Genomic DNA, 24,305 nt, shown 5'->3' with positions numbered 1-24,305 from the left:
ATATACAGTAGAACACAAATCCCATGTCCCCAATAGCTGCGTCGAGCACTCGTTTATCCCCCTTTCCCGCCACAGACACCCAAGCCAGTAGCTCTGAGACTTACCAACACAATGCAACACGATGAGGAATTCTGACTCAGACAAGCCAAAGGAGTTCTCTGGATCTTCTAACACGCTCAGCAAGCTCCCACGTGAGCAGTACTCCATCACCAGCACCTTCTGCTTGCTGTTTCCCTGGGTCTGGGGGGCAGCAGAAGAGATGGATCCCTTGAGCAGCCCTGTGATGCTGTGTTATGCACAGAGTCCCAGGGCAGGCTGCTGTGTCCCACCCCTTGCCCCGTCCATGGAAGTGTGGCATCCCTTCCTTGTCCAAGAAGTCTACATGGCTCTTCTAGTCAGAAATGACTGACCGCACAGGCAAAAGAATGTTGGGTGGGAAAAATGAGCTCTGCCACCCAAAACGAAGTCCTTGATTAACACAACACACCCCACCCAGAACTCGAAGGAATTGGCAAATGAACCACTTGAGTGTGAGATCCAGGACGCTTGGTTCCATTGCCTAGGGGGTGGGATTCCGGGTAGACTAGTGGTTAAAGCACCAGATGTGATGGCAGGACACCTGAGTTCTATTCCTAGCTGCATCACTCAGCTGCCTTGGGGCCTTGGACAAGTCACTTCAATGCTCCATCCGTCAGTGGGGAACAACACCACAGGGATGCTGGGAGATGTCACGAGTGAATGTTTGTAAAGTGCTTTGAGCTGAAACAATAGGGAGGGTTGAGGGCGAGTAGAGAAAAGCCACAGGAAGCAGCTGTGGTTATTCAGCAGCAGTGCCACATCCCGGCAATGGGTGCCCTGTCACAGCTGCTAAAAGCCAAGTCCCGCTGCATTACCACCAAGCCACACCTTTCCCACTGCAGAGCTAGTGACAGACTTACAGTCTCTTCAACTGCAAACAGTTTGACGATGTTCTTATGGTTTAATTTCCTCAGCACCTCAAACTCTCTCATCTGTACCTCCTGTGGTCTCAGGTAGCTGGCATTATTAAAGACCTTCACAGCAACCAGCTCCCCTGATCTCTGGGCAAGGAGGAGAAAAGATACAGGATAGATTCAGAGAGCGGCCCCCCAGGTGGAATGCTAACCCGCCAGGGAAACAGGTTAGTGGACAACACATGCTCTGTAGAGTGGGGACGGTTCTGTTCTAGAGGGGATGATAAAAACAAAGCCACAAGGCAACTCAGTTTCCAGCTGGGAATGAAAGGATTACGGGGGAGGATTTCAAAGGCACAAAGGGAAGTGAGATGATCAGCTCCCATTGGAAATCAAATTCCCCTTCGTGTCATCTTAAAATCTCCCCGCAAGATCCAGAGTAGCCCTGGGTTTCACGCTGTTCATTCATCGCCGCTGCTCACGGCTGCACTACAGTAGCTGGTTGTTTGACTCTCTCCCTAGTTCTGTTCCTCATTTTCATACCCAGCCTGGCGCCGTTGTGCAGTTCCTGTCCTGACCAAAATAGCTCGGCCATGGTTAGTACATTGCAGTTTGGCAAGGAAACGATCCTGGCAAGTCTGTGTTTCTTTGTAGGATTCACCCATTCTCCCCACTGCAAAGCCAGGACAGTGATGCTCACTGCACTTGGCTCTGTGCCCCCGAAGCCCAGGTGAATGGTGCTGAGCGGGACATGTTTATCCAGTTCTGTAAAACATCTCCAGCAAGGCCCAAAACCATCACCCCCAGTCTTTCCTCCACGAGAGTTAATGGTTCACATTATAAAGCATCCTTTAAACTGAATCTCCTTCCAAAGCCTTACTCTGAACAGAGCAGAGACACAACCCTCTGAATAAACGTCAGAGAGCAGCGACACTGATCAGCATCTGGCCCAATCCCAGTGGGTTCATTTCCTGGAACTCATGCACAATACATTCCAAATGATTATGGGTGGCCTTTTCAAAAACATTCGGCATTCGCCTAACTCTCGCTTCCCCGAAGGTCACAGGGAGTTTTACCGTGGGCATAGAACGGGAACACAGATAAGCCAAAGCATTTTGAAAAACCCAACCATATCCTTAGTCTAAATTACCCCTTGAAAACCATGGCCTAGGTCAGCCTCAGAATGAAAACTGGCCTGGATCAGGTTATAACAAGAAACTGCTTTGGATGATTTTGCAGCCCACTGTCTTTGCTTGAGGAAGAGAGCAGTGCAGGGACTGTAAAATGATGATCAACTGTACGAATACAAAATCAACCCTGGCTTTACTCACTGGGCTGCGCAGCATGAAGCAATGGCTGCAGGGCACCAACAGGGCACGGAGCAATAGTGATAGAAACTACCCACCCAGGACTAACTTACACATAGTTGAGACGAGAAGGGCATGCCAGGGGATTGGCGGCTGAGAGCGGGTTGCAAGAGAGTGCATGGGAAGGGTTGGTGGCTCCGGTGTGGTGGGGGGGTGCTACAGGGAGTTGGGATGGGGTGCACATCACTTAGGAATTTGTGGGAGGGTTTGGAAGCATGTCACAGATTGGGAGGTCTTGGCAGCTGGAAGATCAGAGTAGGGTTGGTTGTTGAGAGCGGGTTTGGCCACACGTCGCTGAGGGGTGTGTGTGAGAGCAGCTGGGTTGGACAGACTGGAGGGGAATCGAATTAGGAGCCTACGTGGGTCCATGTACTGCCAGTAAACTCTGCACCTGAGAGAAGCATGTGCAGGCTGCAACCGAATCAACTCCGGTTTCCCACCCCCAGGGCATCCCATCCTGCGCTGTCCTCCTGCCCCTCACTCACCTTACTGCGGGCTTTGTACACGCTGGCTGTAGCCCCTTGGCCCAGCACGTCGTCCGGGTTCCAGAGGTAGTTGGGCGTGCTCTGCATTTTCAGCATGAGGCCAGCTCAAGCTCTGAGGTGCAAGGCAGGGGGGAGAAGACAAGTCTGTGAGGAAAAGAGCCGTTTACACACACACGGACAACCCCAGCAGACAGTACAGTCATACCAGCCCCAATGTGCTTTCACATGCCTCCCTGCTGTTCTAACACTCATTCCACTTCTCCTGCTCCCCGAAATGAGATGTGGGACCAAGCCACACACAGCCTGGACAAGGAGATGAACCTCCCCACCGCTTGGAGGGTTCGGATCCCGTCTGTTTCCATAAGAAGCTGATTGTAACACAGCCAGCCACACCTACTACTGCACGGTTGTCACTGAACCAACACAGCCTCACAGCAGCGGCTTGTCTAAGAAGTCTGATCCCTATGGGCTAAAGCCCAGTCCGCTGCCACTGCAGCCGTCTGAGACTCTCCATCAGACGTCAGCAGAAGAGATGAGAGTTGACATACGGCTGAGTTTGGATTCTGTCCAGCAGAGGTCAGTGGTGCACAGACAATACCAAATCAGCATAACCAGGAACAATCTGTCTCTAGCAGCATCATTATTATTCAGGGGTTACTGACCCACCTCACCTCACCCGTTCTCCTACCTGTGTCCACTGCCCTCCCCTCCCTCCCCCACAATCTCCAGCTCTTCTGCTGTTTCTTGCTAACGTGGAGTCCTTCTGTATATCCCTTAAAAAGCAGCCACCAACCTCCCTCTGCAAACAACATGACAGCAGAGCTCAGAAAGGATGGGAGAAGATGGGGTAAGGACGGAGCTGTGAACCTTGTGCAGGGAAACCCAGTCAGAAGCCACTCAGGTTGGTAATGAAACACTGAGTGATGCAAGAAAAATACTAAGCGTTGAGGGCTGCAAGGTAAGAGAGGCACCTCCCAGCTGCAAGAACAGAAACCTATAGGATTGCAACACCAGCTTCACAGCCACCGGTTAAAGAGGAAGCACTCAGCTTCCTGCCCAGAGAGCAAAAAAATTCCCAGACTCAGAGCAGTCTCTGCTCAGCCTTCAAATCTCACTTACCAGCAGCAGCATCTCAGTACAAAGAACCTTCAAGCTCATGTGGTCATTAGAAATGGGCTTGTGCCGAACTCCACAGGGGGCTGTCCCAGACGTGAGTGGTGTGTGCGATTGCACTTGGGCGGAGAGGGCAGCCTGGGAGACAGCTCAGCATCCAAACTGGGATCCAGACCCAAGCTTTGCACCTGAACCCGTCACGACAAAGAGCCGAACCAAACTTCTATGTTGAAACACTCCTGAATTTCATACGTCTGCAGTTCTGTCACCTGTGCTCACCTGCCATTGTTCTAAGGACGAGTGCACAAGCACATGCTTCTGTTGGCCTTCGACGCTGTCCCCTCACAGGATAATGCCAGCTGAGGCCTATTCGGGGCTCAACAACTCACTATGAACACCCCACTGGGGAATAGGAAGCGAATAGGGCACATCATGCTTCTTACAAGCAGCCCTCAGGGCTTCAGCGGGATACCCATCCAACCCTACTCATCAGATAACTCTCCCCATAGGTGAAAGCCATTGTGCAGAATTGATTGGTGACAAATGGCTGCCATGTTCCACTGCAGGGGTGTCTGTACTGCTGTGGTGAGCCAAACTCGCTTCCTCCTACCCCCAAACACCCCATCCATCACACAGTGCTGTCGTCTTCCTGGCAGCTGCCCTTCACCCCCTTCAGTGGCAAAGCTGTACGCACATAATTCGCCAAGTGCTTGCTGCATCCCCGCCCTCCTTGGAATAGCCGGAGTAAGTTATTAGCCAACCCTCTGGCCTGCGCTCTTCTTGCATGTGCTCTAAAATCCCAGGCAAAAATAGATCACAAAACGCAAGACCGGAGATAGGGACCTTATTCAAAGTAAACCAACTTTTTAAAAAACGTGGCTCGCCACAAAGGACACAAACCCTGTCCCTTGCCCGTGGGAGCTGGCACATAAGTCTGGTGTGTCCCCTGATCTACATCCATAGGCTCCTTTAGGTCAGCACCCAGAAAAGAAAATGAGGAAGTGTCTTGGCAAATCCTCAGATCGATACAGAAGTGTTCTCAAGGTATACGTTGCTAAAAAGAGCTAGTGAGCCTGCTGATGTTCTTGCCAAGATTAACATGGTCTATCAGGTCATGCCAGATGATATAACCACAGTTAATTTTCCTCCCGAACAAGAAAGCTGGTACTGCTCTATTCCAGCATAGAACATGTATTGATCATGGGGATATCACCTCTCGTCTCCCCATCTTTCTCATCCCCCCCACCCCAATGCTTCCTTTCGCAGCTGTCATCAGCACATGATCCATCTTTCTCTCACTGTTCTGGTCTCACATTATCACATGCATGTGAGGATAACAATGTATTTCAGTATTATTGTTACAACAGGATACCATGCTACAAAAATACACACACACCCTGGCACTACGTATAATCCTGGTTGCACATCAGGGGTTTCCATACACCACCCTAAGCATAATGCAGTGCAACGAAGCCAGTGTAGACTCCAAGAGAGGAACATTCCGTAGCATTTACCTAGCTCTTCACATCTGCAAGACAGACTATACAAACGTGAAAGGAAATTCCCACTCACCTGAAGACAGCAGCTGGCTCAGGAGCAATATATGCAGTGAAAATCCTAAGTGCCCAGGTTAGGAGCCATGGTGTGGGCTTGAAAGCAGCCACAAGGACCCCACACAGGCAGGGATGGATCGAAGTCCAGGCTGAGACTTTCTTTCTGCTCAGACTTCCTGCTTTCTTTTTCTCTTAAAGGGACACTGCCCAGTTTCTCCCTTGTCATTTGAACACATTGCAAGCATCGAAACGGGACCCCTTTTCACTGAGCTGACGCACATCAACACAAATCATTGCTTCCTGCTTGGATGGCCTGACAATAAAAGCAAAAAAGGGACTAAATCATAACCTGCCTGTCAAGTCATTGAAGGGAAGTTCATCTCCAGTGCAGTCTTCTCTCTCTTCCTCACTCAAGTAAAATTTTCATGAAAAGTTACACCAGCCTGGTACAAATTCTGCTCCCTGTCCTTAACAATTCTAATTATTATCCCATCAGAATCAATGAAAATGGTGGAGGAGGAGAAAAAATCACCCCCACTCAACCCTAAGGATATTCCTTGCCTTTAGGAGAGAAACAGAAATGTTGAGGTCTGTATTCCATACAAACACACACACAGGAGGATTAGTCCTGTGGACACGGACTCAGCAGATCTGGGTTCAGTTCCTAGCTCTGACACTGACAAATTCTCTGTGTGACTTTAGGCAAATCACTTTAGTCTCTCTGTGCCTCAGGTTCCTATCTGTAAACTGGAGTAATATTTCCTTTGTATGTCTTCCCTTTCATTTGTAACCTCTGAGGCACAGATGCTCTCTCACTACATGCAAGTGCAGCGCCTTGCATAAAGGGGCTCTCTCTAGATGATGCTGGAATAAAAACAATACTACAAAGAATAGGTGATGTACTGTCACTACAGGACTCAATAGAAATCCAGGTCTTAAAATTATGCTTTAAGTCAAAATTGCACCCTGAAGAACACTGTCAGTTGCTACAAACATCAGGGGGGCGTTATATTTGCCCCACTGCAAATCACTTTTTTATTGTTTCTCACCCAGTGACATCACTTAATACAGATCTGCAGGTCCTACCAAGTTCAACTAAAGCCCCCGAACTGATTTGGGAGCCAGTTTTAAATTCACTCCACTTCTGAAACCAAATATGCATGGTACACACTGGATGGGCTGCTCCATGTTATTCATTCAAAGCAGACAAAGATCTTGGTCTGTGTACCTGGGATAATTGGACTGTTACCCATGAAAAAAAAGTTTGCAGTTTGTTTCTGTTCTCGTGACTTTGCACAGAGAGTGTATAAGTGAGCAGCAGTTAACATAAGGAAGATGCTTCTACCAGTAAAACGTCTGAAGGGAAATTCCCACTGCAGTACCCAGCAATCTTCTCATGCAGCCCTGCCCGAGGGCATAGTGATATTAACACAACCAGAATACAGTGTTTCCTGCTCACATTCACATGACTATTTTGAACTCCCACTTCACATTTGCAGACTGCTGCTCCTGCATTCAACTTCCAGGGACAGAGCACCTGTTTAGTTGCTAATGCAGGCACTTTAAAAACAAAAGTATTTCCAAGCCTCAGAGAGAGCCTTACAAAGCACCAGAGGAAACCCTTAGTGTATTGCACGCCATTGTAAATCTGCCACTACCAATATGTAAATGCCAGATCTGACGCCCAGTCTTGTGCTTTAACCACTGGATCAGCTTTCCTTTCCTTTTACTGTCTTGTGGGCTCCCCATAACCACCACACCCTTGTCAAAGAGCCCAATTCATGCACAATAGCTTCCTGTATCCTGCTTCCAAACCCACCAATGAACAGACTACCTGAGCTGAACCTGAACACCAAACATGTTCAATGAACAGGGGCCTGACTGTTCCAATGAAAGACACTCAGGCCTGGAAATTCCAGAGGTGATCATGTGAGCCAAGCCCATAGCTCAGAAGAGCGACCAAAACCCTCACATTTAAAGTCAAAGCGCTCAAAACCAAGTGTGTTTAGTGTCCTCTTACTTTCCTACACTACCTTGACTTTCACATATGGCTCGGTGGATTTGAACTGAGGGTGCTGATGAGATAGAGAGGAAGGAAGCAATTAAAATATTTTTTTGTAACAGCAAAACAGTCTATTTTCAGGTCCTGCTACAATTCCCTTTTCTTTTAAAAGTACAGCTCTCCCTAGCCAGACCCAGAAGAGGAACAAATGCCCCCTTCAATCCGAGGTAGCTCCAAACTACAACTTCAGATCTAAAATCCCCCAAACTTTTGCAAAGTTACAATTAGATTGTAAACTCCTCAGGGCACAGACCTCATCTGATACCGTGCAGTGGCGAGCACAGCGAGCCTCTGATCCTGTTCAGAGCTTCTGAGCACTATAATAGAACTGTTAACAACCCACCCATGTTTGGATCATAGAATATCAGGGTTGGAAGGGACCTCAGGAGGTTTAGTCGTCCAACCCCCTGCTCAAAGCAGGAACAATCCCCAACTAAATCATCCACTGCTGATGTTTCACAGGATGGATCCAGTTCCCTCCATGCTCTGGAGAAGTTAAGGACTAGGTCCAAGTTTTCTGTATCTTTGTGGTCACACTCTTCTTTTTCATCTTTAAAGCTTTTCTTGTGGTTTTTCCACACAGTACAAAATTTACCAACCCCTCCCCGCCATTACAATGATGCATCCTGCTTCAAAACTGAACCAGATGCTCAATTTCGTCTACTGATCAGAAACAATTGTAAACCTTTCATCAAAAACAATGAGGAAAAAACCATGGAATTATAGAACTGTAGGGCTGGAAAGGGCCTTGAGAAGTTACCAAGTGCAGCCTCCTGCACTGAGGCAGGACCAAGTAAAGTTAGACGGTACCTGATAGGTGTTTGTCTAATCTTGTTAAAATCCTCCCATGATGGAACTGCCACAACCTCCCTTGGAAGCCTGTTCCAGAGCTTAACTAGAGAGTTAAAGTTTTTCCTAATAACCAACATAAATCGGCCTTGCTGCAGATTAAGCATTGAATTACGGCTTGTTCTCCCTTCAGTGGACATGGAGAACAATTGATCACTGTCCTCTTTATAACAGCCCTTAACATATGCCCAACCCTGGGAGAAAGGAGTGAGATAGCATCACGCTGCGGAGCTACGTGCCCCTTGGAGCAGGAATAGACACAGGAAGTCAAATTCCAAAAACAGTGAAAGCTTATCCTGGGCAAAGTGAACCTCTCTCTGACAGCCCTCAAGGGTCAGGGCTGGCTTTATGACCCCTGGGACCCGATTGGAATACTCCGCGGCGGTCCAGGACTTTGGTGGCACAGGGGCCGCTCTGGGTTTTCCATGGCACCGAAGGACCCCCCCGCTGTCAAAATGCCGAAGACCCCTGGACTGGGGCCCTCTTCGGAGTGGGGCCCGATTCCAGGGAATCAGGTGAATAGGCTTAAAGCCAGTCCTGTCAAGGGTCCCCCTTTCAAACACAGGCCGCAGTGATACAGTTTAAGGGGGGGTCAATAGTTTCCCTGAAGCTGAATTGTTAGTAAAATAGACACTCCACAAGGTGGCGGTAGAGATTCAAAAATAAAGCTGGAGGCAGGAAGGTGGGTGTGTTCACATGCTGCCTTCTCCAGCTCTGGGCCCTAAGGGGCAATGTCAGGCCTGCAGTCCCCACCCATACACGTGCGTGCTCTAAAAGCACCTGTTTCCCAGGGCCCGCAGTGCCGATCCACCTCCCAAAGAGGAGCGAGGAGACCGCTGGGTGCTGCACCCACCGCCCCTCCTGGTCTGGTCTATTCAGTTCAGTCTGTGTCCTTTAACATCACAAGTGCTCTAAGGCCAGGGCCACATCTCTGTCTACCACAGGCCCCTGCCCCCCGCCCCTCCTGGCCCTTGGTTGGGACACCCATGGAGACCAGACATCCAGACCAATGAGGCAGATGAAAACTGACATCCAATGGGACGCTTTGCATGTACTCTGTGGAGGAATTGTACACATAGAAACAAAGTGAGACTCTGCAACCTGCAGAACTCCATTACCCTGAGTAGCCTGCCCTGCAACAGGCCAGATCTCTTACTGGGTCTGGCATCTTACACTCAGAGCACCCAGAAGGGACCTATCAGCAATCACCCCAAGGTCCTGCCCCATCAGCAGCCGGCACAGATCTGTAAGAGAGCCAGCAAAGCTAGACCCTCGCAGCTACTAGCCCCCAGGAGCATTCACCTCCTTTGGAACAGCCAACTCCGTAACACCATTCAGCCCTCATCAGCGCTTTCCACCCTGAACGTACTTTACTCACATGAACTAAGTCTCCCGACACCCCCGAGGGTAAGCACTTCCCCTTTTAGAGAGGGGGGAACCGAGGCACAGAGTGGGGAGGTGATTTGCCCCAGGTCGCACACTGACTTTCAGCGGCAGAGCTGGAATTAGAACCCTAAAGAGTCTGGATCTCAGGCCTGTGCTCAAGCCACTAAACCATCCCAAACAAATGGCAAGTGAATCTCAGTGCTAGGTACACATGACCTCACCCACTCCCAGCTCACCTCCTAGGCTGGGGGCCCCAAACACAGCAGATCTCCAGTCGCTGTAACCCCTTCTTTGACTTAGAGCGGAGAACCTCACAGAACGGGAAAATGCCCCAGCTCATTTACATTTGTAACTCTGCCATGAGAGGAGAAAGAGCTGGCTTTAATGAGCTATCCTCAGCACAGAGGCCTGGGGCCAGGTTCCAATACCCTCCCGTGCATTGAGTAGTGCTTTATTGTGACAGTGGTCTCAGCCCATTAATTTCACCGGGGCGGCTCACATGGTAAGGTGCTATGCCAGTGGGAAGAAAGGTGGCGGAATCAGGCTCATAAAACCAGAGAAGAACTTGCTGAAAGGTCTGCATTTCCCCATGGTTCTGAGGGATCACACCCTTTCCAGCCACCTTGCTACAGCTCTTTCTAAATGGGTCTGGAGCCTCCATTACTTAGTCGCCTCCTAGCTTCCCAGCTGGGAACATTCCCCCACCTGGCCTTTCACTTGTAATTTCCCAATTCGTTTATTTTTTCACCTAAAAAAATAAAATCAAATGTGCTTTCGAAGAGGGGAGGAAGGGATCCAACCCACCAGACACCCAAGCTGCGATAAATGATCTGATTAAAAGGTTTTAAGAGATTACAGCATCTGAGTCAATGTCATCGGACAGCAACAGCTCTAATGGAGAATCAAAAATCATTTTTATTTGTGTATCCGATACGCTCAAAAAAGACGCGCGCCGGGAGCCACCTGAGCCCCCGGAAATCAATGGAGGCTAATTGAAGATTCATAAAAATGAAAGGGATGTTCAATTCAATCAGCCTGTTGATTTATTGAAGAGGACGTTAGCAGCAAGGAGCCTGATTTCCTTAAAAGCCCAGGCTCCCCATGGCGGTGATGAAGCCTGTAGGGAACAGAGAGTCCCCATCCCAGTACCGCCTCTCTGTGCCTTGGAGGCAAAGTACATCACAGGGGGTCTTCGACAGACAAGGGCAGATTTGAAGGACACCACTACCTCGCTTGGAAGACTAGCAGTTTCCCAGATGGTTACGGGCCCACTCCCACTGACTTCAATGAGGCACCATCAGGCCCTGCGTTATATACAGCCATAACTACAGATGTAGCTCCCCGCACTGCCTCGAACAGTGGGTCTCAAACTTTTGTACTGGTGACCCCTTTCACATAGGGGGTTGCACTCAGTCTTGCTAATAAATTAAACACACACATATATTTAACATCATTATAAATGCTGGAGGCAAAGCAGGGTTTGGAGTGGAGCTGACAGCTCGCGACCCCTTGTGTAATAACCTCGTGACCCCCTGAGGGGTCCTGACCCCCAGTTTGAGAACCTCTGGCCTAGAACAATCATCACTGGTATTCTACTAGCACCATGAAGCTTGAAGGGAGATCCTGGCCCTGTTGCACGAGGCACTGTGCATGATCTTGGAGTGTGTCAGCAATGTGGGTAGGGGGCACAGTTTTTAGCACCCATTTTACCCTGGTGTCAATGACAACACAAAGACGCAAGAAAGGCAAAGGACAATCACTCGCCCCCATCGCCCATGCTGTCAAATCCACAAAACCAAACTGGGGGAAAGAAATGACATATGCAAAGAGACAGTAGTCAAGTCACCTTAGGGGCTACTGGTAATCATAGTGGGGACATTTGCAAATCTAAGTGTGATTTTTAAGGGGATGGTATCTCCCGGCATAGAAATGCAGGGTGCTAAGCAGAATCTTGGGAGGCAGAGATGGAAATGACTTGCCAGGGCACCTAGTACATTTTCTGGTGATCAGTGCAAGGCTGTTTCCTACAGTACATTCTCCATCCGAATTATTCTTGGGGGATTGAGTGTGTGGGGATGTCCGCGGGGCTAGGCTATCACTGCTGAGCAGCCCTGGGGGAGAGAGCATAACCTTAAAGAAAGGAAGACAGCGATTCCAGGAATCGGATGCTCCAGGGGTCAAAATGGCCCTATAGTAACTCTGGCAGCCCACCCCCTGCTGGCGGTGGTGACAGCACTGCACAATGGCCCTGTAGTGCTAGACGCTATGGGGCTGCCCTATTCCAGCCCTGCCCTTGAATACCCCCTACACTAGAGCTTGCAGGATGGGCCCCATAGGACAACACAGCTGTGCTACAGTCTGTTTGTCCTGGGGGAATTCTCCCCCCCCCCCCCAGCCTAGCTATCTTTTACAACCTGGAGCACTGGCCCAGTCCCTCCCTAGCGCTCCTTTCCTGCCACGCTTCCTCCTCGCTCCTCGAAGGGTCTCATTTGTTGCTGACCTGCATCAGCAATAGACTCCTACTCAATGACCCTGGAACTGGCTGGGCTACACTGGCCAGTGAGTGGGAGGGGTGGAGACAAGGCTCCGCCCATTCTCCAGCTGCCTGCTCATGGGAGGAGCAGCAGCCCAACCAATAGTCCCACTTACCCCTACACTCCTGGACCAAAATCCCGGTGGCTCCTGGAGGGGTGCCTGCAAGGTCCCTACTCCCTTATGTGAGTGCACAGCCCAAGTCAGAGCCTCTCTCACTAACAGAACATAGCTCTTTCCACAGGCTGGCAGGGCTGGTTGGGGAGATAGGCCTGCTTTGGTTCCAGGCCACAGGGTTTACTGTGACAGCAGAAGCATGACAGAACCATGCAGGGAAAGCAAACTGATCAGATGACTCAGAGGCGCAGCGAGCGCCCTCCGTACCCTCCGATCGGAGGGGGCCCTGCAAGGAAGGGGGCCCCTAAAAGTGGCAAAAAAAATGTTTCTGCATTGTAAGGGGCCCCGGACATATGTTCGGAGGGGGCCACGTTCTTTGTTGCTACGGCTCTGGATGACATCCCCCAGGGACACTCCTGAATCAACAAAGAGACTCAACATAACATTCCTCAGTTAAGGTCTCTTACCAATTAGGTTAAACCAGGCAATATTCTCTTCCACCTCTTGCTGCAAAGCAGCCCTTGTACTTCTGAGACAAGCCCAGGGTTTCCAGCAATAGCAGAGAAGCAAGTTCTTACCTGGAGAAAAGAGAGTTTTGAGATACAAAGGAAGCTGATGTCCCAGCATACAATTGTTGCTTTGCTCACTGTGGTGTCCAGTCTGGTTTATGGTGTTTCCATTTAGCCTACTGTGATTTAGACCACTAATCCACTAGAGAAAAATTCCCAATTTCTCAGCTCTCCTGCCCATACATTGGCTGCATTAGAGAGACGTGGCATTGGATGACAACACTGATCTTTGCCGTGTCAAGGTGTACAGCTATTCTTTGCTACCTTGCAGATATAGAAAAATAAAATGGTATCCTGTATCAACAACACATATCTTATTAACCTGTCCGTATATTACTGCTCCTATAACTTTTGGGGGGAGGGTGGCGGGGGGGAAGGCTACATTCTGCAATAATTTATCTGTGGTTTGTACCTGTAATGATTAGATGTTTAGTTACAGAATAAATAGATCAAATTAAAAATCCAACTGCTGAAGCTGGAAGTTGTGAACCAAGTTTGTACGAACCTTTTAAAAATGTATTTGTTTCCAGTTATGCAAGTTGGAATTTGACAAGACAGAACATTAAATCTCAGAATCCACAGTCTCTTATTCAGGAACTTTCCCCCCTCCTTTCCTTATAAAGGAATTCCCCCTGTGACTTATAAATAGCATTAGACCTAAGTAGATGTAGAGGGTCCTGCCAGGGTTCAGTGCCATGCTCCGGTCACAGTAGTTTCAGAAGGAGCCAGTTTCCTTCCCGATGGGAGTTCAGCACATGATTGCGCCCATGGCTAGCTGCACCCAGCTGACTTCCAGCACAACACAAAATGGTTTCGTTAAACACCAAACACCCCTCCCTTCCCCACACCAAACTCTACTGTAACTAACTATTTGGACCCTAACCAAAAAGAGGATGTCTAACCCACAATTACAAAAACCCGGTGGGATTCCACCTTCCCCCAACAAAATATTGAAAACATAAGAAACTCCAACTCACAATCCACATGGCCAAACTCTTTCCCCCCAGGGGCAGTTTGAGCCCCCTCCTCTCCATGAAAACGCCAGCAAGATTAAGCATTTTTTAAATCAGCCCATTGCAGAAGTTCATGCTCCATCAAATCCTGTTTGTAACCGGACAGGTGTGTCTAATCTAAACTGGATGGGAGCTAAAAACATAGAAAATGTTAGCAGCCTGGGTGTCCATTCACAAATAAAATTCAGCCCCTGGAAGGAGGCATATTTGGATGGATTTCAAGGTTTGAAATTCACCAGCTTTTTGGAACCAAGAAATCTTGGAGGCACTGAATCAACCTTTTCTTGTGGATTCAGTGCTGTTTACTGTGCATGTTGTTCTGATTTAGGCACTCAGATTCTACGCTGATGGTTAATCTCCAAAAACCTGTTAGAAGAACCTTACACTGTTTTCTAGGAGCAGATATTTATCAGAGACTTACCAACATGTGGCCCTATTCCCATAGTATTCTTGAATGCCCCCCAAACCTTAATTAAATGTATAGTCAATGCCCTGTGAGCTGTGGAAATACAAGTATCCTCCATGCTACAGATGGAGAGTCAAGGTACAGTCAGATAGAATGACCCTGCCCAAAGGTCACACTGAATCCATGGTAGAGCTGGGAACTGAGCCTAGAGCTTGCAATTCCAAATCCATCACTTTAACCACAAGAGCACTCTTCCTCTGTAGACTACCCTAAATGGGGCTCTGGTGGAACACTTGTCCTGAGAACCAAGGAGCTTCAGCATGTGGGCTGACAATGCATGAAAATACATTAGGACCCAACTTGGTGAGGTGCGGAGCACCTTTATAGCCCAGTGGCCTGGAGGGGACTGGACTAGATGACCTCTCGAGGTCCCCTCCAGTCCTACAACTCTATCTTGCAGGATGGGGCCCTTGGTTTCATTGGTTTTAGGCATGCCAAGGGCACTCAGCAGGGGACAGAGCAATGGATTCTGGACAGGAAGCTAGTTTAGAACAGGGATTAAACTGGGGGTCGTGACCCCTCAGGGGGTTGAGAGGATATTAAGTGGGGATGGGGGTTGTGAGCTGTCAGCCTCCACCCCAAACGCACTTAACCTCCACTTTTTATAATAGTGTTAAATATAAAAAATGTATTTTTAGTTGGGGGGGGGGAGTTGCACTCAGAGGCTTGCTGTATGAAAAAGGTCACCAACACAAAAATGTTTGAGAACCACTGGTTTAGAAACAGGGAGGGCATGACCAGAAGAGCCTAAGGCAATATTCTGACTGTTTACTCTTATTTCAAATGGAATCCATAAAAAAAAAAATCAAACCCACACCCACTCAACAGGAGTGAATACCTACAGGGCTATAAACATCACTGAGTACACGGCAATATAATCAATTGCTTTGGGGTCTTTTCAGTCATGCTTTATATCAAAACAACCCACTGGGGTATATATAGCCCGGCACAAACGTCTCTTAAAAATAAATAATTTTACATTATAAAGAACCCACTTAAAATAAGTAGAGACAAAACACTCCCTTAATGCTCCTTTTGCAGCCCCTCCCTGCTGAGAGTGTCCTGCTGGCCTTCTTGCCTCCTTCCAGTTAAGTCAATAAGGAAAAAAACAGCCACTGGCAGAGCTTTTGAAAACTGCCAGTGCAGGGCCAGGACACTGGACTATCACTTCATACAGCAGAGCTTTCTAGTGGGCCAGATGGAAAACCCACTGAAGTCAGATTTCCTGGTAAAGTCAATGGATTTTTGGTTACATTGCTACTGAAATGGACCAGAAAGCTCTGACTCGCTTCAGTGCAATTCAGTGACTTTCACTCTTTGCAGTCAAGCTTCATTGTGCTTGTAGTCAAGCTCCACTCCACTGTGATTAGTTTCCACTGTGCTGAAGTTGCAGTTGGAAGGATGGGAAGAGAAGCTATCAATTACTTGAGTGGTTCTATGGAGTGAGGAAAGGGGGGCAGGAGGGGAACCTGGCTCCCACTCTTACCCACAGCTTCTCTCCTCACAGAGAGGAGCTAGCCCACTCTTGCAGTGGGAAGTGGAGTTGATCTTTCTACAACTGTTCCCACTGGAATGACGACCTTCTAAAGGAACCCTATGCTGCTGGCACCTCCTGCAACTGCAGCTGATGAAAACAGACTATACTCCTAGATAGAAGGAAGGATGGGGAGGAAGAGGGGATTTTCTTTGCTTAGATCCCCTATAAGTATAACACAACTCTACTTGCAGGTCCAGATATTCAAGTGCTCAGCACCCACACCTGCGGCCAGATGTCCAGAAAAGCTCAATCCCGTTTAGGCAGCTAAACAGGGGCGAGATTTTCTCAAGGGCTCAGCACACAGTGGCTCTTGGTATGCTGCCAAGTGATTTTGTAAATCTGACAAAGCAACCGAAGTGCACCCCACATACTCGGCAATCTTGAAATATCTGGCCATTTATTCTTGGTGCCTAAATAGGAACCAAGATCTTTTGGAAATCTGGCCCATGGTGACATATTTCTTGTTAAATGAAGCTATGTTGGAGTTCAAGGTTGTATAGATCAAGATCAAGAACAGGCTGCAACTATATAGGTCCATAATGTGAGTAACAGAACAGAAAACAGGAACTGGGAGGTGGCTCCTAACAGGACACAAGAGTCTCTTGGAAATGTACAGAACTGCAAAGCTGAGTGCCTCTGGGACCTTGCCAGGAGCCTGAAGGTCACGCATTGTTTGCATAATCATTTGCAATCATCATCGCTCTGCCCTGAAATATTTGCCTCTATGTGATAGATGAACAGGAACGGTTCATTGGCATTCACCAGCAATTTTAAGGACAAATCCTGGTTCCATTAAAATCCCTGAGACCAGAATTTGGTGGTTAATCACTTTCGCCCTATCACATGGAAAAAAGGCATCCGCAAACTGCACCACTGACTGCTGCTGGTCTGCAATGCAAGTAACCACCGCCCCATACTGCACACATCAAAACAGCAGGCCTATGCACAAGCAGCGTGGGAGATCTTACAGGAATAAAATGCCACTATGCAGACAGTAGAAATAGCATCGCTGTATTCCTACCCTCCCTGTGCCCCCACAGTAATGTCTTCCAGGCATTTGCGCTCCTGTCTGTTCCTCTCGAGTGAGTACGCTGACAGCAACATCACTGCAGGATTCTTGAAGCATAATCCACAGACGTGCACAAAGCATTCCCAACACTCCCATAGACTTTCCTCTTCTAGACAGCCATCTGCCTCATGCAGAAAGACTGCCACGCGCATCAATTCCTTCCCAGTTGGCTGGACTAGGAACTGAATCACAGCTACACTGAAGACCGATGCCTACAGTCGGCAGCCTGCCGAGCATAGATTTATTGCTGCCCACATTGAGACGTGGTTCACTCACAGCCGGTCAGTGGACTAGATAGCACCAGATTCAATAGCTCCTCGAGACAGTGTGTTAAAACGTAATTCAGATTCCACTCCAGAGAAGGATGTTCTCTACTAGGGCATACGTATGGAGGGAGGATTGGACAAGAGCATGCTTATCTATGAGCACCTTATAATGCGTGCAAGGGAGAAAAGACCACGGGCTGCATTTTCTGATGCTTCCAGCTGCATTTGTGAGGCAATGGGATCCAATGGATAGAGCCCTGAACTGGGAGCAACAATTTTGGGCTCTGCAACGATTTCTGCTTATCACTTTGGGCAAGTCATTCCATCTGCCTGTGCTTCATATTACCCAGCTGCAAAAATGTGGATGGTGCTGCTTACTCACCCCACTGAAGCACTCTGAGATCTATGGATGGGAAGAATTCCTACAGAAGCTTTGTGAACTTTCCTCAGCTACTTAATTTCGCCAGTAGATTCAAAATCGGTTTGAGACGAACGAAAATTCCAAATCTTCCAGAAGTCAACACAGCGCTCCTGGCTGGCCTCACCTAGAGTGACCAGACAGCAAGTGTGAAAAATCGGGACGGGGTGGGGGTAATAGGAGCCTATACAAGAAAAAGACCCCAAAATCGGGACTGTCCCTATAAAATCGGGACATCTGGTCACCCTAGCCTCACCCCACATGGTCTCATCCTTGCCAGCAGTCTCTCTGTCTCATACGCACATCCATCATTGATTGTCTGTAGGTCAGCTTTTCCACCATACCCAAAACATTTATTTCTCCAAAACTATTGCTAATAACGACGAATACATTGTTTCCTCCGGTACGGCTTTACCAATTCCAACACATGTACTCCTCTAATACTGTACAAGACTGTACCAAAGAAAAAAAGATGTACCTCCATATTGTACATAGTTGTATATACAAAGTACAATTTTACACAGTTTTTTCAAAAGTAAATATGTACACCATATATATATTGGTGTAGAAGACATGAAACAATGGAAATCGCCTTAACAAGAACATTTCATCCCAACCCATTAAACAGCGGCTGTTAATAAAAACAAAAAGAACAATGCACTGTACGAACCCTAGCCCACCTTTGTGAGATTAGGAAATTTTTTTTTTTTTTTTAAAGATTGCTGGATTGCAGTCAAACTTTCTTACATACAATAGAATCACAACACCACTGCTATTGTTTAAATTTGTGAGTTTCATCCATGGCTCTATTTTGGCTACATTTCTCATAGCTGGTCTTTTAAAGAACCTGTTGATTACAAGTATTGCTCCAGCAGTTTGGCACACTCCAAGCCCAGGTCCAGGGAACTCAGATTATAGCACTCTGCCTCTAGAGAAAGGCTGGTGAAGTTCACTTATTACAGTGCTGCTAAAATAAAGGGTCCGTCTAATTTCCATTGCAAACGGCTGAATGTTTACCCTGCATTGAGACTTGGACTATCAAGTATTTGCACAGAAGGGACTCTTCCTCTTGTTCATCCGTTTTTGGAAAAACCTGGAAATCCATTTGCCCCGAACAATGTTACTGGAGGTACAGCATGAGACACTCCAATTTTTCCAGTTTTTAAATGGCTGCTTTGGCTCCCCCTAGATCAACTGAAATGCAATCTTAGACCAAAGCTTGGGAAAAATCCATTCATCTCCTTTTTGGCATTTGTAGGTGAACAGGCTGAGGTGAATGTTTGACAAGCAGCTACAGCACACCCAGTAATTTGTGCGTTACACAGCAGACTGATTATAATGGCTCCCTTGAGCCTTTGTGTGGGCACAAGAGGGGGGTCAAGTATCATTTCCCAGTACAGGTGGTTGCACATAGAAAGAGATGATGTGGGAGGGAAAATACCTTGAGAGATGATCGGTCAGGCTGAAACCAAAGTGGAATTACTCCCACCACCAAGTGCTTATTGCCTCCTCTCGCCCAGACATGGGAAGCATTCAGCACAGAATGAGCTTTAAATCCTAACATTAAAGAATTGTTTCCTTTTGTGAAGTCCTCTCTCTCTTGCTGGTTCACTAAAGACACCCATGAGTTACCTGTCCCCATGTATGTAGTATTAGTTATCAGGAATGTCCAGCCAATGCCAGATGATTTCACAGAAAGGTTTTTTTAAAAAGAACCAAAACATTGTTACAACTAGTTTCTGTTCTGAATGCTCCCTGCAGCCTGTTTCTGGGTTTTTATTTTCATTTTAGCTTCACAGTTATCCTAACTGGTGGCATATGGCCCAAGGAAGACATATTTGTGTTTTGGAACAAGTCCCTATGGCGTCAGGGCTCGATCCTACTAAGTGCTGAGTCCATAAGACCCAATCCAATAAATCAACAAGCACATTCTCAACTTCAGAGAGACTACTCACATGCTTAAAGTTAAGCACATGCTTATTGGTTTGCTAGACTGGGGCCAGAGTACTCAGCATTTGCCGAGACCTATTGAACAAATTGTTTAAATAGATATTTACCCATCCCTAGCTACTTTATTAGAGCATTAGACCCTCCTGGGGAAATAATCTGCCTTAAAAAAGCCACAATGTATGTTTCGTTAATTGACAGAGCCAGTTCAGTCTATCAGGTAGACACATGTATACAGAATTTGTAATGTGCTTGCTACAGGGAAGCATAGTTCTGCCGAAAAATTCAAGAGAGCGCTCTCACACACAACCCTGTGTCCCAAAGCCCACTCCATGTTCAATTAAGTGTTGAAGTTCTGACCAACATGCAAAAGAAACAGAGTGAAGACAAACTCCACCTTTAAACCATCCCTTTGTCCAATACTGCAGAGCTCTCCCTGATGTGGGGAATGTATCTTAGTGATAAATTTACCCAATACCAAGGTACAACAAGATGGGGAGGCTCAAGGGATAGAATTTCCTGCCTGGACTCTCAAGAGCTATGATTTTCTGAGTTTGTCAGAACTTTGTAATCTGAACACAGAAATGTGCAAGAACACTTACATTAAGAAAGAACATATGAGGTATTCTTCACAGGAAGCCCAAAGACTCTCTCCTTTTAAACAGGCATCAAAATATATTCAGGAGAATTCTTGCACTGTCACAGTGTACTGTAATTATCTAATGGTTTTCTTTGCAATCAAACATCCAGTACAGATAAAGTGAAAAATTTTTGGTCATGTCATTGTTTTGAGACACAGACTAATTTTAGAGCTCACATTACCACAGAGAGGCAGAAATTTAGCAATCATTAAAGCACAACGCCCAACACCCAACCAGGGATGGGAAAAATACAAGGTTGGTGCTGCAGAAACTATTGACCGATCACCTAAAACTGTATTTTATTTTCAAAAGTTTTCCTTTGGATTATTCTAATCCATCATTTGATAAGTGACAGGACTTATGTTCTTACAGAGTATTGCCAAGCAGACATACATTATTCCAGTTATCAACGCTTCTTTTCTTTAAAGGGATATACCATTAATCTGACATACACGTAACTGCATCTCTCTGGGAGATCAAATATTTCTTCTGACTATGAAGTAACATATAAACCTCCCCATCCGCTCACTGTATACTGTTTCTCCATGCCATGTTGATCTCTTCAGTAGGCTGCCCAGTGGGCACAGTCTTTTCCAGTTTTCCCTCTCCCAACAAATGGTAGTAACACTTTGTGGCAAACTATCCTCCTGCCCCACAGAGTTCACAGCATGAAGTAGACGAGCCACAAGTGGCTTTTCTAGGTGTTTCTTGCTGGTTAGATAGGCCCAGACAACATGGAAGAGAAAAGATGCCCTTCAGACTGCCACGTTACTAGGTGTACGTTTTCAGTGCAAGTCACAGTGCACACCGAAATTCCAGTTGATTTGCACAGGATATTGTTTATCCTTGTAAGTTCTTATTCCTCTTGTCAGTAGGATCTTCCCAGTGTTGTGGTCACTAGAGACAGGCATAGTAATTCCATACACAGACAATGGCTGTTATAGTAACCTGAAGTGTTGGGGTTTTTTAAACCTTATTTCCACTCATTTTGTGAGCTTTGAAGACATGAGATCTTGTCATAAGATGCCTTGTATGGCTGGATGTCATCCCTTGGAAACATGAATGCAAAGCATAAGATAAACTAAAAAAAAATAAGGCATTGCAAAGAATGAGTGAAAGTGAATTTACAAAGAGATCCTGTTCTGTTCATTTCCTGTGTAGTGACATGCATTCCCTTTGGCCAGTCATGATCCCCCAAAAATAAAATGTTTCCCACAAAGCTTTGCCTGAGTGAAAAATAAATCATTAGTTGCTTTTTAAAATTATTAGTTTACAAAAAGAGAGACTGAGATTCCTTGGTGCTAGGAGTCCGTCTGAACCTGAGAGCAACCGAGCTGGTCACACAGTTGGGTTTCATTCCCTTTGATATGGACAGGTTAAGATCTGACAGAAGAAACACAGACAGTGCAGTGTTTCCAAAAGATAAGGGTTGTTAAATGTTAATTAAGGAAATAAACAATTAAAATGGTCCCAACAAATCTTTTTCAGGGGTTTCTTTCTCCTGTAGTCCATGAACTTCTCATGTCTCCATAATTTAGGGCACAGAGAAAATCAGTCCTTTTTACACAAGCATTAATACAAAAAAATCTTCTCTTTCAAAGAGATTGAAAAACAGTGTCTATGCAAGTAACCTCCTTTAAAAGGAATTAGAAGTGGATGTTTAAGGCCAACTTGTTCTTAGAGATGCAACATACCTTGTTTTTATTACAATGCTCGTTAAAAATCACAATCTGCATTAAACCATGAAGTTAAGGTGTGATTCAGGCCCACAAAAATCAAAGGACACTCAACTAGAGTGAGGAAGAGTCCCCTTTCTTATGTTGTTCTTGCTTGAGTAACTACAGCAAGAACATAAATGGTAGGACTATTCAAACTCCAGCAATATTTGGGCATGATGGACAAAGTAAGGATGGAAAGTCAGTTGCAAGATCCCTTGGTCTAGTGGGGCTGAGAGACTCATTACCATAACACAGCATGTGCCTTTTTTGCCATTTTTTTCCCCCTTCATTAAATATATGGCAGCATTCTGGAAAATATATTGCCATGAAAGTACAGAAAAGTCTGCTAGCAGCTGAAGCAGTCACAGTCTGTCATACACACATATACTAAGAAGTCACTAATTTGTCAGCAGAATCCCTTGGAGGCATGATGGTTTATCATAGAAATATGTATTTAAGCAATTTAGGAGCTGGACACTGTAGTGCCAATCACCCATAGAGCATGTTCCCACCTTTCTCCTTACGCTGGGGTCCTCCACAATAGTTCATAGTGGTGAGAGCCATAGAACAAAGTCTTTACAAATCAAAAACAGGGCCAAGCTGCAAGGAGTTTCAGAATCAAGCTTTAGGGATGTTCAGAAGTGGGGTTTCGGTTTGAGCCCATCTCAACTCATGTTCCAGTTAGGAAATGCCACTCCGGTGAGAGCACAGCAGCTGGTTTGCAGAAGGTAAATCGTTTTTACATTCCACCTTCCAAGTTCCCACTGAACAGCACACGCTACATTGGCTAACGCCCTGAAAGTTTCATTTTAAAAGAACAAAGCTGCTTTTAAATCTGGGAGCACCAAAACAATTGCACGGTGGACATACTCGGCAATTCTATTTTTTTCTCTCCTAAAACTCAGACACAGATTTGTTTTATTTAAATCTGCACCAACACACAACACGGAACTCATGTTCCAAAGCTGAGAATTTGTCATGACAAGTTTCAATCAAGGGGAGCTTGACATGGCTAAGAGCTAAGACTGCTGAAAGAGAGAGGATGTAATGGAAATCGAGACAGACCCTTAACAGCAGTGGCACCAGCAGGAAATGTAATAATGCACAAGAATCAGGCATGTCCAAGCTCCACATAACTAGTGGTACCAAAACATGCAGTAGACTAAAATCTATTGGATTGTTTCCCTGTGGCAAATATGTAAGTCATTACACCAGTATCCAAAACATGGCACCACTGAGTACTTCTCTCAGTGGCCAAACACGAACAAGGCGTCAACTATAAACTGAGAACCAATTCATCAGTCCTTTGTGTTGGCCTCACCACTTTCACAGTGACCTGATGTTCAATTTTCTGTCTGTATTTCATAAGCAAGGTATGCTGATGTGGTGTGCATGTGGCAAGGCTTAACTACCCATGTCTTCACTCCCAGGGAGTGCTCCTGCCAGTAACGACTTACAAACTAACCTTCAGCAGAAGTCCAAAACTAGTTAAATAGGAATTTTCACATGTCTTAATATAGTCCCCTCATTTGAAACAACAAAATTATATCCACAGTGGGGCTTCTAGTTCAGACAGTACAGGACTTGTCAGTAGGCTGTTGAGATGCAGAAGCAGCAACACCAGGGCTTGTGGCATTTGTTTTGGGGAAAACTGCAGGCTTCGGCCTCGTTGCTGGAGGTTTAACCTGGGCAGCCATTTTGACTGACTTCACTGGCCTGAAGGCGCATGGGATGTCACCAGCAGTGCTGGCGCTCCGCTGGAATGCTGGTTCGGAGTCCTTCAGAATCTGAGTATGCAGAGGGCTGGAAGGTTCTGAGGTGGGTGCCACAACAGGGGAGGTTTTCAAAGGCTCCAGGGTGTCGAGGACAACGTCTGGTGTGTGCTTTACACTGCTTTGCCTTTCCAACTCCCGAAGTTCATTCAGAGCAGTGTTCATGGTAGCTTCAATGTCCTGCAAAGATTTAAAAAAAGACAGAAATGATCGCAGGGGCCAGATACACGTAAACAAGCACACAGTTCTGTAGGAGTCAATTTCAGAGAGAGTTCATTTTTCTTCAGCTCCAGGGGTCAGCAAATCATTGGCAGCTAAGGGTTAATAGGACCTTAATTACCATAAAGCAAAACCAGTGTTAGACTGTACATGCTAGAGCTATTGACTGTATTTAGCTGCACATACAGAAATCACTTAGTGATACAACATTAACCAGCAGTAGGGAACAAACTAAACAAGATTTTTTTTTTTTTAAGGCTAGTTTTATGCTTTG

The 24,305-nt window shown here is 46.6% G+C and overlaps 2 protein-coding genes across 6 annotated transcripts in view; both read right to left on the bottom strand.

Moving 5' to 3' along the window:
* IKBKE (inhibitor of nuclear factor kappa B kinase subunit epsilon) overlaps positions 1–5,604 on the bottom strand; it is a 34,221-nt gene extending 28,617 nt beyond the window's left edge. The window contains exons 1-4 of the mRNA XM_045016641.1: positions 5,470–5,604; positions 2,785–2,928; positions 939–1,079; positions 105–240 (exon numbers count right to left, since the gene is read on the bottom strand). Coding sequence (XP_044872576.1) covers positions 105–240; positions 939–1,079; positions 2,785–2,880 — 373 coding nt within the window. The 5' untranslated portion in view covers positions 2,881–2,928; positions 5,470–5,604. The remainder of the gene's footprint in view (positions 1–104; positions 241–938; positions 1,080–2,784; positions 2,929–5,469) is intronic.
* Positions 5,605–18,065: 12,461 nt separating this feature from the next.
* SRGAP2 (SLIT-ROBO Rho GTPase activating protein 2) overlaps positions 18,066–24,305 on the bottom strand; it is a 209,356-nt gene continuing 203,116 nt past the window's right edge. For all 5 annotated transcript variants that reach the window (XM_045014353.1, XM_045014357.1, XM_045014356.1 and 2 more), the window contains exon 23: positions 18,066–23,992. In XM_045014353.1, coding sequence (XP_044870288.1) covers positions 23,609–23,992 — 384 coding nt within the window. In that variant the 3' untranslated portion in view covers positions 18,066–23,608. The remainder of the gene's footprint in view (positions 23,993–24,305) is intronic.

Source organism: Mauremys mutica, chromosome 4 (genome assembly GCF_020497125.1).
Source record: "Mauremys mutica isolate MM-2020 ecotype Southern chromosome 4, ASM2049712v1, whole genome shotgun sequence".
Lineage (NCBI taxonomy): Eukaryota > Metazoa > Chordata > Testudines > Geoemydidae > Mauremys > Mauremys mutica.
This window is presented reverse-complemented; position numbering and strand designations above follow the sequence as displayed.